Source organism: Aspergillus heteromorphus (genome assembly GCF_003184545.1).
Source record: "Aspergillus heteromorphus CBS 117.55 chromosome Unknown BO70scaffold_1, whole genome shotgun sequence".
NCBI classification, from domain to species: domain Eukaryota; kingdom Fungi; phylum Ascomycota; class Eurotiomycetes; order Eurotiales; family Aspergillaceae; genus Aspergillus; species Aspergillus heteromorphus.
Genome location: NW_020290406.1, coordinates 1094268 through 1111276, shown reverse-complemented (window position 1 = coordinate 1111276; position 17009 = coordinate 1094268). Strand labels below are relative to the sequence as shown.

The 17009-nt window shown below is 54.5% G+C and overlaps 6 protein-coding genes across 6 annotated transcripts; 3 read left to right on the top strand and 3 right to left on the bottom strand.

The window, feature by feature from the left end:
• The first annotated feature begins 374 nt into the window (after positions 1-374).
• Positions 375-1543, top strand: BO70DRAFT_357431 (peroxiredoxin family protein). Its single transcript, XM_025542041.1, has 5 exons — positions 375-519; positions 572-684; positions 772-935; positions 1026-1166; positions 1279-1543. The coding sequence occupies exons 1-5, from the start codon at positions 473-475 to the stop codon at positions 1312-1314; spliced, it is 501 nt and encodes a 166-aa protein (XP_025404055.1). The 5' UTR covers positions 375-472; the 3' UTR covers positions 1315-1543.
• Positions 1544-2259: 716 nt separating this feature from the next.
• On the top strand, positions 2260-3454 carry BO70DRAFT_357430 (type 1 glutamine amidotransferase domain-containing protein). Its single transcript, XM_025542040.1, has 3 exons — positions 2260-2381; positions 2475-2712; positions 2821-3454. Exons 1-3 carry the CDS (start codon positions 2304-2306, stop codon positions 3210-3212), a joined length of 708 nt encoding a protein of 235 aa, XP_025404054.1. The 5' UTR covers positions 2260-2303; the 3' UTR covers positions 3213-3454.
• Positions 3455-3767: 313 nt separating this feature from the next.
• Positions 3768-5910, bottom strand: BO70DRAFT_327405 (uncharacterized protein; the record flags this gene model as incomplete). The annotated part of the gene is made up of 4 exons (XM_025540697.1): positions 3768-4560; positions 4623-4903; positions 4968-5696; positions 5732-5910. 4 exons carry the CDS (start codon positions 5908-5910, stop codon positions 3869-3871), a joined length of 1881 nt encoding a protein of 626 aa, XP_025404053.1. The 3' UTR covers positions 3768-3868.
• A 258-nt stretch (positions 5911-6168) lies between these two features.
• BO70DRAFT_305685 (SDR family oxidoreductase) lies at positions 6169-7036 on the top strand (the record flags this gene model as incomplete). Its single annotated transcript, XM_025540016.1, has 2 exons — positions 6169-6781; positions 6849-7036. Coding segments are annotated over 2 exons (801 nt in total), but the record flags the coding sequence as incomplete, so codon positions are not given.
• A 1268-nt stretch (positions 7037-8304) lies between these two features.
• BO70DRAFT_402239 (MFS general substrate transporter) lies at positions 8305-10017 on the bottom strand (the record flags this gene model as incomplete). The annotated part of the gene is made up of 3 exons (XM_025547016.1): positions 8305-9199; positions 9272-9601; positions 9836-10017. The coding sequence occupies 3 exons, from the start codon at positions 10015-10017 to the stop codon at positions 8305-8307; spliced, it is 1407 nt and encodes a 468-aa protein (XP_025404051.1).
• Positions 10018-11385: 1368 nt separating this feature from the next.
• On the bottom strand, positions 11386-16381 carry BO70DRAFT_327401 (uncharacterized protein; the record flags this gene model as incomplete). The annotated part of the gene is made up of 1 exon (XM_025540696.1): positions 11386-16381. The coding sequence occupies one exon, from the start codon at positions 16379-16381 to the stop codon at positions 11525-11527; it is 4857 nt and encodes a 1618-aa protein (XP_025404050.1). The 3' UTR covers positions 11386-11524.
• Positions 16382-17009: the final 628 nt, after the last annotated feature.

The window sequence follows — 17009 nt, the reverse complement described above, 5'->3', positions numbered from 1 at the left end:
GATGATGATGATGATGATGATGATGATTATGACTGTCAATGGGGCTGTATAGAATAGATGCCATGAATGTGTAGACTCAGACAGACATTAGACATGCAATTTACGAAATTTTACGATTCAATCTCCCCTGAGATGCCTCCGTTCCCATCGGCCCTCAGCGGGTCGCGGAGAACGCCGATCTGCACGGCCAGCCATCGGCTTCGTCTCGAGCAATCAGATCCCCTGTCGACGCCACCGACTAATCGATGGTGAAATCCATCGTGCAGAATCCTTCCCTGCCAGCCAGCCAGCCAGCCAGCTAGCTAGGCTAGCTGGCTAGCTATTTAGGAGCTCGTCCCCCCGTACCCCGCAGTTCCCCTCATCTCTTAAAAACAAACTCCCTCAACTCTTCTTTCCACTTCCACTTCACCTCCCACTCCCACGACCCTAACACTCTCCCTCACAACCACCACCATATTCACAACCCCCCAAAATGTCTCTCAAAGCCGGCGACTCCTTCCCCTCCGACGTAGTCTTCAAGTACCCCTCCCTCTCATCCCACCTACCTAGACAAAACACTAAGCAAAGGCAGATACATCCCCTGGACCGAAGAATCCGGCGAGATCACCGCATGCGGCATCCCCATCAACTTCAACGCCTCGAAAGAATGGGCCGATAAGAAGGTGGTCCTGTTCTCCGTCCCTGGTCAGTCCTTCTCCCCTCCATTCCATTACATCCGATTCCATCATCAACCCCAACAACTCAAAACACCCTCTCACTACCTGAAACCAGGCGCATTCACCCCCACCTGCTCCGTCAACCACGTTCCGGGCTACATCCAGAACATCCAGCAGCTGAAGTCCAAGGGCGTGCAGACCATCGCTGTCATCGCGTCCAACGATCCCTATGTCATGAGTGCGTGGGGGAAGGCGAATAAGGTTACTGGAGATGAGTTTGTACGTTTATCCATACCTTGATGTTTTTTGTTTATGTTGATGTGGATCTCTTGGGGTATTTTGTGAGATCGGCTAATCATCGTGGTGTAGCTCTTCCTCTCCGACCCCGATGCCAAGTTCTCCGAGTCCATCGGCTGGGCCAACGCGGGGCGCACCGGGCGGTATGCGATTGTGATCGATCATGGGAAGGTCACGTATGCGGAGATTGAGACGAAGAAGGGGGCTGTTGAGGTATGTTTTTCTCTCTCTCTCTCTTTTTTTTTTTTTTTTTTTTTTTTTTTTTTTTTTTTTAAGAAATGGGGGATGTTCTGTTGTGGTTGGAGTTTGCTGACTGGGTGGATAGGTTTCCGGCGCGGATGCCGTGTTGGCTCATCTGTAAATTATTCATTGGCAGTGGGGAGATTGAAAGGCACTGTGATGTATTCAGGGATTCCAGACAGCTCGATGGACTGGGGGATTGTGGACTTGACCTGTCCTACTCATACTGAGAGTATTCCTTGGACTTTGCTTGAACGGAAAACATATCTTTCTCCAATATTCTCCACCCTTCCAAAGTCTTATCGTTTGACAGCTAGTAGCTTCCAACCACAATACTAAGTTTTATCACGCATTCCTTATTCTGTACATAAAAGTTGGAATATGAATAATAGGCCAACCCCTGGAAGAGTCCGGGCTTTGACATCGGGATCTGCTTGCTCTTCCCCAGCCTATGAGGACCCTGGGCATGGCTCCCCGTCTGAGACATTTTCCCGGCCTGTCGTGTAGATATCCGCATCCAAGAATTGGGAGTCGCGGATAGATTTAGAATCGATTTGCGGGAGCAATAACTCCCACTTCATAACTCTAATTCGAACACTACTCCGTACTCCGTACATCTTCCGTATATGCGGACGAAACAGAAAGAAAAGACGCCCCGCGTAAGCCCCGCGTAAGCAGCCAAACCCGGCATGCATACCCGGGGATAAGGATCTAGAATCCGGATTCTGCGCCTCCCCACCCGCCACATCTGCAATCTCCACCCCGGAAACGGCCAGGATCATGCAACTGAGGCCATACCACACCCCAAACCGAGCAATGGAAACGCAGAGAGAGGCACGGAACCCTGATTGGTAATACCAGCCAAGCATGTTTCCGGCGGACACTATCCCCAACACAGGCAAGTTTCCTGTGCCCCGCCGATGCGCGCTGAATAATCGTCCTTCCCCACCCCAAGCTTCTCCCGCCTTGATGTCATGCATTTCCATCATTTAAGACCCTGACGTACGCCCCCTCCACTAGAGTGTCCAGAGCTGCAAACCATCACAGCTTTCTGTTTTACCGTCAACATCAATTGATAACCCTCGTTCAAAAACCAGATCTTCTCTCGCAATGGCTCCTAAGGTCCTCGTCGTTCTTACCTCCCATGACCATCACAATGCCAACGGCAACCCTACTGGTTGGTTCCTGGTATATACGCCCTTCCCCTTCTCTCGATCGCCATCACCATCACCTTTCACCCCAAATACCCAAACACCCCACTAACATTTCAATCAACACCAGCCTGAATTCGCCCACCCCTGGGATGTCCTGCACTCCAAGGCCGAACTGGTGATCGCCTCCCCCAAGGGCGGCAAAGCTCCCCTCGACCCCTCCTCCGTGGAGATGTTCAAATCGGACCCCGTCTCCTCCAAATTCCTCAACGAGCAGGAACCCATCTGGACCAACACCGTCAAGCTCTCCGACGTGGCCTCCAAGGTCTCTGAATTCGACGCCATCTTCTACGTCGGTGGTCACGGCCGTGAGTCCCCCCCCCCCCCTCTTCTCTCATATATCCCAACCACCCATCCCCAACCACCCTCCCACAAACAAAACACACCGTGACTAACAACGCTACACAAACCAACAGCCATGTACGACCTCTACAGCGACGCCACCTCCCTCTCCCTGATCCAATCCTTCGCGGCGGCCAAGAAGCCCGTCGCGGCAGTCTGCCACGGCCCGGCCGTCTTCGTCAAGGCGACCACCCCCGCCGGCGAACCCCTGCTCGCTGGCGCCGAGGTCACCGGGTTCTCGAACACAGAGGAGGACCAGGTGCAGCTGAGCTCCATCATGCCGTTCATGCTGGAGGATGAGCTGAACCGCGTGTCGGGCGGGAAGTACGTCAAGGCGACGGAGCCCTGGGCCGAGAAGGTCGTTGTTTCGAATGTCAAGGGGCTCGGGGGGGTTATTATTACGGGCCAGAACCCGGCGAGTGCGACGGGGGTGGGGAAGGCGATTTTGGAGGCGTTGGGGCTGTGAGTACGTACTTAAAGTAAATATGAGATGTGGATGATTGTGGTGAGGGGGAGCTTAATTAATGAGTGTTTCGTGTGTTTGTTTGTGGGAAAAAATTGATGTCGGAGAGTGAAGGGGAAGTGGTACTGTATATTCACTCTCTTGCTCACATGGTGTCGGTCTTGGTATTTACAGATTGGTAATGAGATAGGATATCTGCCTTCTTTTGCCGGAAGACTTGAGTACGGAGTATTGTTTTAATCTTAGTGATTTTTTCTGTCATAAACTCCACCTGGGAATGAAAAAGGAAGGAAGTGCCATAGACAGACACACCGCGGACCCCCCCCAAATCCCATATAGGAAAGAATATATGCTTAACCACTAATCAGATTATAATCGGATTAGTGATCCTGTCAATGGCCTTGATGAACCTATCATCCGTTGGATTTCAACCGGAAACTCCGTCCCCCCGGTCCCGCACCGGAGTATCCGTTCCAGTTCCAGCGACGGACCTATACGAGGATCCTTTGTTTGTACTGATAGTCTTGACTGGAGTTCAGAGCCATAATTTCTAATCCTCTCGAACCCTAAATCGCGCATGCACTATCGCATCAACAGTCCCCATAACACGTTGCCCCACAAAAAACCACCAGCCACACTAGCTAGCTAGTACCTACCTACTAGCCAAACCCAGTAAAACTACTCAACAGAGCATCCCACTGAATATCCTCCACGGGAAACATATCGTCCAAATCGCCGTAAATAGACGGCCAGGCGGCCTGGAGCGGCGTCCCAGCACTCCTATCAACATTTGCATCAACCCCCATCATAGACGTATCCTGCCCCAAATCTCGCGACACCGCAGTTCCAACTCCAAATCCAACTCCCACAACCGCCCTGACTTGATACGGATAACACCGTGCGAGCAGCCGCATTTTCGAGCACAGACTCCCCACAATATCCATCTCTCTGTCTGCGGGGGACATTCCCCCGAATTTCGTTTCCAGTGAGGTTGCAAGCGCGGTGATGAGAGCGGGGTAGTCTGCTTCATTGACGACGGCTTGCACCTGCACCTGGGCTTCCACTGGGTCAGAGGAGCCAGTGGTGATGATATTAAGAAGAGTCATTACGGCACTGGGCATATAGCCCACCGCGGCACATATATGGGCGCTGGTAGGGATTGTGATCTGGGCGATTTCTGATGCCGGGAGGGATGTGATGGCGTGGATGAGCTCCTTGCTGTGCTGGATCATGCCCATTAGCATGGTGGTTCGGACGGGGTTGGCAGGATCGGTGGTCCATAGGTTCTCGCGGAGGGATAGTTCCTCGAGGCGGATCGCGATGAATTCGATTGAGGTGTGTACTGCGTTCGCTGCGATGATCTGTCAATTGGGACTGACAACTCGATAGATATACTTTGGATCCAAGACGTACCTGTTGAGGGAGGACAGCCGGGGAGGTCTTTCTCTACACGTTTCCTCACGATGTCGAATTGCCGCTGTAGAGAGCCGCGCGTAACTGGGACGAGTGCCATTCCACCACTTGCGTGAATCGAGGCGTAGACGTCATCGATTGTTGAGAGAAAGGACTGTAGGTGGATGAATGGCGCGATCCACCGATCGGATGGTTGTGCGGTAGATGCCAGACTCTCGATGCACTCATCGGTTCGAGCATCATGTTTCAAGGTAATCGGCCGTCCCAGTGTGCCGTAGAAACTGATCGTAGTTAGCCCAACTCGGATCTACCATTTACTATACCACCCAACGTAGACAGCCTCACCCAGCTGACAGCCAATACGTCCCAAGCAGCGCGCGCCGCTCATCCGCATTCAGACCGGCCTTTCGATGCAGCCCCAAATCATACAACATCGAAATACAAAGCTGCACCAACAGCAACAGGCGCGGGTGATATCTCTCTCCAGGATAGGAGTACCATGCACTATGAACGAGCAGACCACGGAGCAGTTCGAGATTCCTCTCAGACCGCACGACAGCCCTTAAAGTAACATGCTTCATGATCTCCTCTGCGACAGTATGGCGCAGAGTATGCGCACTGCCCATGGTCGCTGCCACGATGCACAAGAAGAGGAAGGGCTCTTGACATCTAAGACGAGCAGCCGTCTCGCCATGTGCCAACAATACGAAAGGGAAATTGTGCACAAAGTCAAGCCGGAAGGTCATCACCAAACGTTCCGCCTCTGCTGCGCTCAAAAGTCCTCGATCGACGATCGACGGCTGGCCCTGCAGAACAGAGCCAGTCGGCGGATCGAGGCCATGAGACGGGTCTTTAGCCGCATCTAGCAGGGCGGCAATGGCTGTTGAATCCGGCTCGGGATTGCGAGGTAAGCCCAAGTCATTGGTGGGCGGGTTAGAAGCAGATGTAGAAGCAGGAGCAGAAGTATCATCGGGCGGTGTCTGCCCGTTCTGTCCGGTCAAGGCAGCCAGCTGCGCCATCAGCTGGTCGACCTTCTTCTCGAGGACCTGCACACGGCTGCATCCGGAATCAGTACTACAACGAGTGTCATGTGTGTGGGGACGGAATACCCTGGTGCACCGGCAGCCCGCTGCTTCCGCTTTGTCTGCGGAAGGTCCAGGTAGGTGCATGACTTGCCCAAACGAGCGCACCGCTGGCACATGTTGACAGCCTGTGGGGTGCACTTCGCCTTGGCAGCCGTGCAGGCCACGCAGGCCCGCCTCTTGACTGCGGATATGGTGGCGTTCATGAGGTCGTATCCGGGACGGGGTGGAAAGGGAGAACGGAGCGGCCGGTGGATGTTGGATGGGTGAATGGCTGAACCCCGCAGTGGCTCCGCCAGGACCGGATCTTCCGCTCCGTCCGGTTTGTTTGTCAGCCGTGGAATGTAACTAGTTATATAAGGAAGTAAGTAGAACAAGGAAGTAAGTAGAACAAGTGTTGCAATATTCACTGGAAAATACTTTCTACCTTGACCAAAAATCAAAACCAAAAATCAAAACCAAAAATGTCTTCATACGCCATCACCGGAGCCTCCAAGGGCCTTGGTCTCGAGTTCACCCGCCAACTAGCCACCGCCAACCCAAGCAACACCGTCCTGGCCATTGTCCGAAACCCTAACTCGCGCGACATCTCCTCCCTCGCCTCGAACCACCCCAACGTGCACGTCATCAAAGGCGATGTTACAGACCCCAAGTCCATCCTCGAGGCAGCCTCCGCCGCAGCGACCATCACCGGCGGTAAACTCGACGTGCTGATCCACAACTCCAACGCCGTCGACATGGCCACCATGGCCTCCAACCCAACCCAGCTTCCATTCGACGCTGAAGCCATGCATGCGACTTTCGAGCCAGCACTTAGTACGGCGATCTATGGCGGTATCTGGACGACAAACGCCTTCCTCCCTCTCATTGAGAAGGGCGTCCAGAAGAAGATCGTGCATATTTCCAGCGGCATGGCAGATCTGGATTTCATCCGGAAAGCCGGGTCGAGTGATGCTGTCCCGTACTCTATCGCGAAGGCCGGGATAAATATCCAGGTCGCCAAGTATGCGGCGGAGCTTGCGCCGAAGGGGATCAAGGTGTTGGCGTTGAGCCCCGGTTGGGTGGATACGTGGGAGGGTAAGTGATTCTCTGATCTTGAGTTGCCGTGGTGGTGGTGATGGATGTGATGCTAATGTTCTTATAGGAGAGAAGCCCGAACCTGTGGTTCAAGCGATTGATTTCATGCTGAAGCAGTTTCAGGCGGCGGAGCCGGACCTGAAGGGGCAGATTCAGCCGGAGGAGAGTGTTAGGAAGTGTCTCCGGGTCATTGAGAGCCTGGATGTTGGGACTAGCGGCTTGTTTTTGAGCCATAATGGGGATCAGAAGAGGTGGTTCTGAGTGCGCTGGAGGTTGATGCGTTGTATCAGAGGGTGTATTAAGCTTATATAGTTGTTAATTGACCGGATACCTGACAAAGCATGGCGAGGAATATCTAGTACAAGGATAGGATCATGGCCCAGCCTCTCAACGAGTAGTAGAACAATCTTCTACCAATTGAAAGAAGCCTCTTCTTAGATACCTTATCCGCAGGCAGGCAGGCAGTAACCAGGGTCAGGAAGCATGTATTCCCGCTACATGGTGTAATGAGAATTCTCATCCTGTCGCTTTCTCAGCTCCAGCACATACTCCACAACCTCAGGTGCACTTTTGCCCATATCGCCCCTCGCTGCAATAATCACATTATCCGATATCACAAGGTGTTCCCGTTGATACTCATACAGAAGTTGGAGGCTTTCAAGTCCCGAATGGGGATTCTTGGCCGCTGCCATGAGCACGTTCTCTGATACAGGCACGAGGGACATCTTCCAAGACTAGTATCATCTCATCCCACATCCTTTGCCTTTTTTAGCTCCGCTCGTCATTTTCGGTCGATGATATCGAAGTGTCTGCGGGCGGTAGAATAGACGGACGGCTGTTGTCCGGGTCCTGTCGAGCCATTCCCCAGTCCCAGACCATAGTTAGGTCGCGCAAACAATCTCCATACAAATTCCTGTCATAACCATTACCTTTCTCTATGAATCCCGGTACTGCTCGGATCATGTTTACCTGAAAATATCCCCCCCTGATGATTCGGATAATGCTTGGTTTGCTCAGCCCTTCAAGAAGACAGACCACGTCATTTCTTTCGATGGGTATGGTCGACTTTGGAAGTACCCAGCTGGAATCATATTTCAAGGGCAGTTGACGTGTCTTAGGTGTGGCTTGAAAAATAATGTCCACATGTTGTCATTTGAGCTAAGGCTCGTGTTCCACCTTTTCCACGCTGCCCACAATATATATCCTTTACATCTGATGACTGCTGTCTGCTGATCATCCCTACATATACATGCTAGGGCCGGCTAGTAAGTCCGTACGAGGCAAGTGGGAAATCCAACCATAAACAAAATATTTTAAGGGTGTATAAGCAAGACAATACGAACGAGTGTAGTTGTAGCATGACCAATACCGATACTGTGTTTATGTCGCCGTCCTCAATCTATTAATACATACAGGCTACGCACGCTCCTCAAGAGACAAACTATCATACAGTTTACGACCCAAATCACAAAACAACCCCCCCCCCCCCCACCCCCTACCCCCACCCCTCAACTACAACCCCTTCAATCCTTCTCCCCCATCTCCGCCTGCACCTCCAGACTATACTTCGCGAACCGACTCTGCGAACGAATCCTCTCCCCATAGAGCAAAAACAACACCGGCACGATACAAAAAACCGTCGCCAGCGCGGCCAGCACCGACGCAGCGACATTGGCTCCCAACCCATCAAACATCTGTCTCGTGAACAGCGGAAACGAGCCCGACAGGACTGCCCTGAGCAACTGCACCGCTGCCGTCCCACTCGCCGCATAACTCAGATAACTATCAGACAGATACCCATACAGCACCGTATCAAACTCATTCAAGGCATATCCGACCAGAGCGAGCGAGATGGTCGGCACCATCCACGACACATCTTCGACGCGGGGCGGGATCGTCCACGCGAACCACCACAGCCCCACCGCGAAGATCGGCGCCCCGATCGCAAGACCGATAAGTTTATCTTCCGGCTTGACAGGCTGAGAGGCAGCGTGTCTGGAATCGAGGATCCGGAAGTCGAGGATCCGGGTGAGGGTGCTGAAAACGACGCCCACGCCGATGGCCAGGAATGGGAGGGAGGCGTGTGAGGGCGTGAAGCCCATGGATTCGTAGATTGGTTGCAGAGCCTCGGTGAAGATGTAGATCAGCGCGAAGGAAAAGGCAATCATCATGGCGATGGTGAAGATGAGCAGTTCCCCGAAGAAGAGCTGCAGGGGCCGGAAGAGCGAGACTTTGGCGAAGGTCCGGAAGTCCGGCGTGTGGTCGTGGTTTAGGGCTTGGAGGCTGTCGTGCCCGGTTTCTTGGCGGATGCGGGTTACTTCGTTTTCGAGCAGCAGGGAGGGACGCGATTCCCGGATGAGGAGGAAGAGGGTGCTTAGTACGCAGAGGATGATCGTGTAGATGTAGAAGACCCAGCGCCTGGTGTGGTTAGTGGGGGTTGCTGTGGGGTTGATTCTAGGTTGGAGTAGGGAGTGGGGAGGGGAGGGGTACCAGGAGAGATTTTCGATGATAGCGATGCTGGTGATGGGTCCGAAGATCAACCCGATGTTGGATGCGATGGTCCAGAAGAAGATGGTCCAGATGCGGTCTCGGATGTCAAACATATCTTCATTGCTGCCGCTGCCGACGGTGTAGGGGATTGCGCTGAAGAAGCCGCCTGCGATGCGGCAGATGATGACGGCGGAGAGGGAATGCACGACCCCGATGATCAGACAGAAGAGAGCACTCGCTGCGCTGCTGATGATATAGAGCTTCTTGCGGCCAAAGGACTCGGAGCAGGGAGGGAAGACGATAGCCCCGACCACCTGTCCGAGGAGGAATCTGGGCAGTTAGCATGCGGACAGTCTGAGCAGGGGGAGACATACAGGGTCACGAAGCAGAAGGTCGACAGCGTCGTCCCAATTTCAAACTCATGTTGGGCCGCTGTCGCGGCGGATGCCTGCAACGGTCAGAAAGGGTGGTTGATTCGCAGACTGCGAGACATACTCCGGCTGTACTAGTAGCAGTGCTGGGAATTGTCAGTAGTTTCTCAGCCATGAGGACAGTGGGACGTACACAATCAGATCCAGCATAAAAATCAACCCGATATCGAACACCTTGCGGGTTGTGCTCCAGTTGCGAGGATGTTTTTTGTTGTCCTTCCCCCATCGCACGAACTGTCCGTCGTTCGTGAACTCCAGATCATTCTTGAGCAGATACTCATCCAGCGCGGTGGTCGCGACAAGGACTTCCTTCATGTTGTCGGCTGAGCGGTTCTCCAGTCAGTCAGTCTCTGTGGATCTGATTGCGAGGAGCGAGAGGTCGTCGTCGGAACAAGACTTGCAAACATCAAATATCATGGTCCGGGTCGGTCGGTCGACAGAGATTGTCGTCGCACGCTCCGCGGTCTCTCGCAGATCCTGACCGACCCCCCTGTGCGGTGGTGGAGTGGAGTGTCCTGCAGACGTAACGACTAGACTACCTAGGTCCCTGGCATGGTGTGTGATAGAGATGATCGCCTACATGTCACGCGTCTGGGTACTCATTCTGGGGAGGATCGTCGAAGCCCGGCAGATGTCCTGCGTATGTTGCGTATATTTTGTGCAGATAACCTGCAATGACCCTGCATGGAGGGGAGCTTGTGTGGGTCTGTGGGGTCAATCAAGGGATGAGGCCTGACCGGTAGACAGGTATGTGCGTGGGTCAAGGGGATGGTGATGTAGCCCCGAGGGAGCGAATCGAGGTGCTGATACGAAGCGGTCCTTTAATTAACCATACACTGAGATTGAATGTTGTGTTGGGGTATTTTGAAGAAGGATGTTGTGGCTTTGGAAGGGAAAAAGAAAGAATGGTGGCCGCTGGAACCTGGAAATAACGGCCGTGCAGACGGAGTGCATGTCGACGATGTTCCTATGGAGCATTCCTGCTTCGTACCCAGTCCAGGGTATCCCTTCCCAGTTGTCCAGAGTAGTGGCGACAGACGCAAGGGGAGTGTGGTGGGCATGACAAAAGTCCACGTAGAAGATTCCTTCCCAACCTTGCTGGAATCCATGCATTGGCCTTATCAGCGAGAAGGGTTGCCTGGTGAAGTAGTGGTGTCTTTCTAGGGGATATTGCTCCCAGTCCTAGTGATTTACCGCCATCTCGCAAAGGGGGTGTATTCGCTGCATGGACTGATATGGGAGTGTAAAGCTCTGATAATATACCCGAGAGTCTTGTGGTCTCGGGAGTAAATATAAGTGACCGTCAAGAAGATGTAAAGCGAAGAGAAAGATAATCTTGGAAACTGGACTCGTGGAGCATCGGAACAGCTCCCGTGGCCGGTGACTTCCCCTCAGGGTGCGATTCACTTTCGATCTCCATTCTCTGGGAAATAATCCTGATTGATTGAGCCGATTCCCTGAATGGGCGTCATACTGGCCCAATGAGGCTGTCGGGTTTGCCAATCCATCCGATCAACTCGATGTATGTGAATGAATCTTATGATTACCAGATGATGTAGTCACAAACCAAGCCACGTCCTGGAGCAGAACATTGAAAAACAAATTAAGATGCAATGGAGGCAATGAACCAATCCTTTACAGCTCACATATGGACTTGTAATTGCGTGTCAGTATTATTCACAACCAAGAGGCCCAAGCAGTTGTATAGACTGCAAATGGCAGAGCAAGCCCCCGCATGACCACCTCCAACCCTTGTATCAACTTTCGTCCCTACCAACAACACCCATCCCTCCTTCCCATCTCTAACAGTAAATCAACGTCACTACAGAATTGCACCATCCTGGGCCAGTGCCAATTTCGGATAATGACCCCCAAGGTTAAGCACGAACACGTTCCTCTGACGCGCGTCAATCGTAAAAGCCACCCTATGCTCCTGGCTCAGCCGGATGGTATACACATCCTTCAGCCTCCCGCTCAGCCTTTCGAAGTGCAAGTCTCCGCCCATTGTCCTGACAGCCTCAGAGGGATGTGAGCCGGCCTTCACAAGATCCCGGAATTCGTAGTATGTGTTCAGATGTGTCTGTTGCAGGGAGGAACGGTCGATGCCTCTGAGGACACGCGCATCATCCCACGTCCAGGCCAGCCGTTCGACGACCGTCTGCGTGGTCTTTTTGGCAGCCTTCTTCCCTGCCGGGGCCCCTCCCCTCAGGCCCAGCACGGGCAGCCCCTTCCGCAGCCTCTCCAGCACCCATTCGGGCACTTGGACAGCCCCGTGGGTCGTCGCCGCGGTGGCCCTGCCCGCGGCTGTCTCGGTGATGGCAGCCACCGGGGTGCGGAGGGCTCCTCGAATGACCCCCGGGGCCTCCCGTCCGATATACCGCACCGCGGCCTTCCCTGCGTACGCGAGTCCCCTGCCCAGCAGCTCGCCTCCAACTCCCCCGATCAACCCGAACAGGGCATCCGTGCCCACGCTTCCCCAGGTGGGGGCCTTTCCGCTCGCGACATCATATATCGCGCCGGTGACCACATCCGAGGCGACACCCGCCGCGATGCCGATGCCAATGCCTATGGCCACGCCGACTCCCGCGGTGAGAACCCCCACCGTGATGCCCACCACGACACCCACCACCCCCAGCACCAGGTCCCTCCAACTGAAATGCCCATTCGGGTCTGCGCGATTGATCGGATCGCCCAGGCAGTACGCGTAGGGATTGATCTCCCCAGAGGTAAACGGGGCCCACGAGTCGGGACTATGGAAGAGCTTCAGCCGCGGGTTGTACACGCGGTACCCGTTGCCGAGATGATACCACCCGGTGACGGGGTCTCGCCACTGGCCGGTGAAGCCGATCGCCGTGCTGCCCGAGCTGAAGCCATACGGGGTGTATTGCTGGTGGTGGGCCTCGCCGTTCTCCAGCCAGCTGGAGACGGACTTCTGGGCGTCGGAGGCCCAGAGCTGACTCTTCGTTGAGCCGCCATCCCGGGTCACTTCACCCCAGTACTGACCTCCATCGGCGGAGAAGCTGGTTTGCTTGGTTCCGTTGGTCACTGCGATGAGGATATTGTCGCGGTAGGAGAGGGTGGTGTCGGGTTGGTTCGGGATCTTTTGGCTCATGAGTCGACCGACTGCGTCGTATACGTACTCGCAGACTTTCTGGCCCTGGTTGTATACGGCGGCGAGGCGGCTCGAGGCGTCGTAGACGAGGGTCCGTCCTTGCTCGTCGCGGGTTAGGCAGCCGTTGGCGTCGTATTCGAGGTTGATTGTCGGGGTGTCTTGTGGATGGGTGTTGGTGATGCGGATGAGCTGGGTCGGGTCGGAGGGGCTGTAGGTGTAGCTTGCAATGTTATCACTGCCGTCTGCGAAGGCAGTCCGGGTCTGTGTGAAGCTATCATAGGAGTTAAAGGCAAATCCCTGGCGTCTGATGGAGCGGCCCTGCTCGTCGACCGGTGGTTGAGTGCCTTGGCATTGATAGTCGGTTAGACGGTTCAGATTGTCGTACTGGAAGCTCTCCAACCGAATGGTAATCCCATCCCCGTCTGTGCAGTCTCGCGCAGTAACCAGACCCGTGTCGCTGTACGACTGGACGGTTTGGTACAACGTCTTTCCACCTTGTTGGACCACGCGGCGGATCTCTCGGCCAAATTCATCGTAGGCGGTGTCGGTGGTGAGGATCGAACCCTGCGTGCCATCTTGGACGACGCTCTTGGTTACGCGGTCCGACAGGTCGTAGCCCAGTGTGGTTTTGAGCGTGCCGAGGGTGATCTCTTGCGGTCGACCGTATGGGTCGTACTGGATGGTATGCTGCTGGCCATGGACGTCGGTGTATTTCTGAAGTCGCCCGGCCTGGGAATAGACATACTGCGCCGAGTTTGTCGAGGGTGTTGCTTCGTTGGTCTCGTGGGAGAGGAGACGGGATGGGTAGTAACCCAGGTCAGTGGTCATGGACGAATTAGCCATGCGGAGGAGATCCGCTGTCTGCTTGTCGTACTGATATGAGCTTGTCGCATCGGTCGTGACCCGACTGGTCAAGGAAAAGTCCAACGCGGGCTCATGCGTGAGCTGGGACTGGCCTCCCTTGGGACTCGTGACGAGGGATGGGACCGGGGCGACGCCGGCATAGGCGTTGGTGGTGGTGCGTCCCCCGACGGTGCTTCGGATAAGGCGGTCCAATCCATCGAATGTCTGCGTGCTGAACCCTGATGACCCCTTGAGATTGATAGCTACGGGTAGAGCAGCAGTACTTTGGGCTGCGTACTGGGTGGTTGTGGCATGGCCGTCGGGCCAGGTCGTCTGGATCACGCGGTCGAAGCTGTCGTAGGTATACTGGGTGACATGACCAGAATTGTCCTTCATCTGCATGCGCCGGCCTATGCCATCGTACGCATACTCGACCCTGGTGTAGGTCGATCCGTCGCGTTTGAGGAGTGTCTCGGAGGCCGGGGTGTCGAACGCATTCTGTTGTATCTTCGTTTGGCCTTCCCCTTCGGCACCAACAGTCTGGGTCATGGTAATGGGATCAATCGCGAAGAGATTAACTGCACCGTTGTTCTTGGTGATCCGACTGACCTGACCCCAGTCGTCGTATGTCAGGGACCGGGTACTCCGCTGCTCGGTGGGATGAGCATCTGTGCGAAGCCAGTCAATGTCCACCTCCTCGATGCATTGATCCTGGGCATTGTAGCTGCGCTCCTGGATGGCACGGAAGGTCCCTGTGTAGACACGATAGATGTCCCATGTACCATCGTCATCCTGCGCCTCAACACGGAGCAGTCGCTCGAGACCGTCGGTGAAGTACCGGGTTTGCACCCCCTTGGGATCGGTGACAGTGACAAGGCAACCGACTCCGTTGTCGAGGAGGGAATAGTCGGTCCTCTCTGTTGACGCGAAGATTGTGCCGGGAGAGGTGGTGGTCTGAGTGAGTCGACCCATATGGTCATACTGATTAGTAGTCTCGATGCCGGAGTGGTCCTTCTCCGAGAGAGTCAAGCCGGAGAACAAGGACGAAGAGATATCTTCGTGTGTTGCGTGGCCATCAAAGGTGGTCATCTTGGTGGCTTTCTTCAGCGTCGACGAGTTTGTGTACGTGTAGGTAAACTCGTGCGTCGTGACATATTGATCAAGTAGACGTGCGACCTGTCGCTGCAAACGACTGTGATCCCTTGCTTGAGGCTGGTCGATATACATGCACTCAGTGCTCGATATATTCTTGCCATCCTCAACTGTGTGCAGCTGCTGAGTGGCCACCAAGTAACTCGTCAGTGCATTAGCCGCGGCCGAGATCTTGAGATACGTATAGCGCTTGGCTCGGGTGGGGGTCTGATAGTTGCTGGCAGCTGGGGTGACGGCTTCGAGCTTGAGGTATCTCTGGAAACCGTGCGGATCCGCAGGACAGAGGACTTTGCCTGTGCCCGACTCGATTTCCCCGGCCGCAGGATAATACTCTCGCGTAGTGGTGATGCCACTCGGGTGCTTTTCCCTGGTGGGGTTGCCCCAGTTGTCGAATTCGTACTCTGTGGTCTCTGTTCGAGAGGCTCCCGTTGAAGTATCGCGATATGCTGTTTGCGCGGTCTTGGGGAGCTGGTACTGTGCCGGTTGGTTGGCAAAGGCAGTGTTGCTTAAGGCGTAGTATGCTATGGTTTGAGTTGATGCTTTCGTGCCCTGTTGCTGCTGCGTGCTGACGACCAGATGGAATTTGTTGTAGGTATACCTCGTAGTCGCTCCGCCCACAACCTGGACGGTGGAGGTATACTGGTAGCTCGCAGGCATGCGATACAGGTTGTCCTCTCCATCTCTCCAATCCAGACCACCGCCGTAGCCGAGGAAGTTGAAGTCGGAGTAGCTGTATGTCGTGACGATAGGGGGTTGGCCACCAAGAGGCCGCGCTGTGTGCGAGATCACATACGGAATGGCTTGAACAGGTGCCCCCCTGGGCAACAGGTGGCCATTCGCCTTGTACGAGATATCCTCCACGCCACCTGCAGGGTTGGTAACATTGGTCAGGCCAGAGGTCCCGTAGGTGAATTTCCAGGATGGCGAGCCAGCGAGAGGGAGACGGAGTTCCACCAGCTCACTATTGCGTTTCACCAGGGTGAATGCAGCTGACTCATTGGTGCCGGGGGCCTGTGTGATGGTGACTGCTGCATCCGTGTAGTCGATCGTCACCAGGTCCTGGGAATCCTCCTGGACCTTGCTCAGACGCGGCTGGTCGCCTGAACGGACCCAGACGAGCTTCAAAGAGCGACCATTCGTCCCGTATATATCGGTCGTCACGGTGGTGTTGAAGACATTGTTTCCGTTGGTCAGAACCTCAATCAGACCCGACTTGTGCGTGATTTGATAGTTCGAGGTGCTTTTTTTCTGAAACACAAAGTTCTGCAGCTTTTGGTCGTTCACTATCACGGCGCTCGCTGATTCAGTGACGTGGTAATTCTCGCCGGTTGAGAGGGAAAGGGTTTTGGCGTTACGGTGGTCATAGGAGGAGAGGATGAAGGACCACCCTCTGCCGAGTCCGATGTCGTTGCCGTTCAAGGGATTGTAGTGCAGGACCAGTTTAAAGGGTGGACAATTGCGGACACTGGAAGGAACCTCATAGAGGGCAATGGCGCAAGTGTACTGGCCTGTACGAGGGTCGACGCCTTTCTCGACGTAGGCGTCGAAGTTGAAGCCTTGGGAGTAGATCATGATTGCGCTGTAGAGTTCTCATACGAGAGAAGCCGATGAAAACGATGTCTGAGTGCTGGGTCTACGTTCCTGTTCACTCGGGGGTTTATATTCCCATTTCTTTGTCTCGGGCCTTATTTCACCGGGGCAACAGGACTTTCCACCCTTGGATGGAGGGGTTCAAACACCCTCATCTTGATCCGATCGTCCGTCTCGGAGGACTCTGTCGTCCAATGCACCTCGATGCTCGATTCGATTAGTCCAAAGAAGAGGGGTTTCTGGGATCTGACGGGTGGCGAAGAGCATTCCCCTCGCTTTCCCCCAGCTTTTGGCGGACTGAAAATGTAAACGCACGTCTGAGGCGAATGGAGGCTGGAATCGAGGGCTACCTTCCGCATTCGACGCGCCAAATGCTAAATGTACGCTTATCCAAGCCCAGGATACCTCATCTTCACGTACGCCGAGCTGAAAGACAACTGACGAGGTAGTAATGGGTCTGCGTGACCGGCGATGCCCGAGGCATAGCTCCCGTGCTCAGAGCAATCACAGTTCGTCGAGAGCATTTCGGGAGGAGGTTGATGTAGCTATTGGTAGCTTGAATATGCAGGATAGTCCGGGCTGGGGTAGTCTGGACTGGATCTGCTTAACC

What these genes read in the sequence shown, in the direction of transcription:
- BO70DRAFT_357431 (XM_025542041.1), top strand. Translation starts at nt 473, where the DNA reads ATGTCTCTCAAAGCCGGCGACTCCTTCCCCTCCGACGTAGTCTTCAA. An exon ending in GGTCCTGTTCTCCGTCCCTG is followed by an intron (nt 685 to 771) that starts GTCAGTCCTTCT and finishes ACCTGAAACCAG; the next exon opens with GCGCATTCACCCCCACCTGC. An exon ending in CGAAGAAGGGGGCTGTTGAG is followed by an intron (nt 1,167 to 1,278) that starts GTATGTTTTTCT and finishes CTGGGTGGATAG; the next exon opens with GTTTCCGGCGCGGATGCCGT.
- BO70DRAFT_357430 (XM_025542040.1), top strand. Translation starts at nt 2,304, where the DNA reads ATGGCTCCTAAGGTCCTCGTCGTTCTTACCTCCCATGACCATCACAAT. An exon ending in ACCCTACTGGTTGGTTCCTG is followed by an intron (nt 2,382 to 2,474) that starts GTATATACGCCC and finishes AATCAACACCAG; the next exon opens with CCTGAATTCGCCCACCCCTG. An exon ending in CTACGTCGGTGGTCACGGCC is followed by an intron (nt 2,713 to 2,820) that starts GTGAGTCCCCCC and finishes ACAAACCAACAG; the next exon opens with CCATGTACGACCTCTACAGC.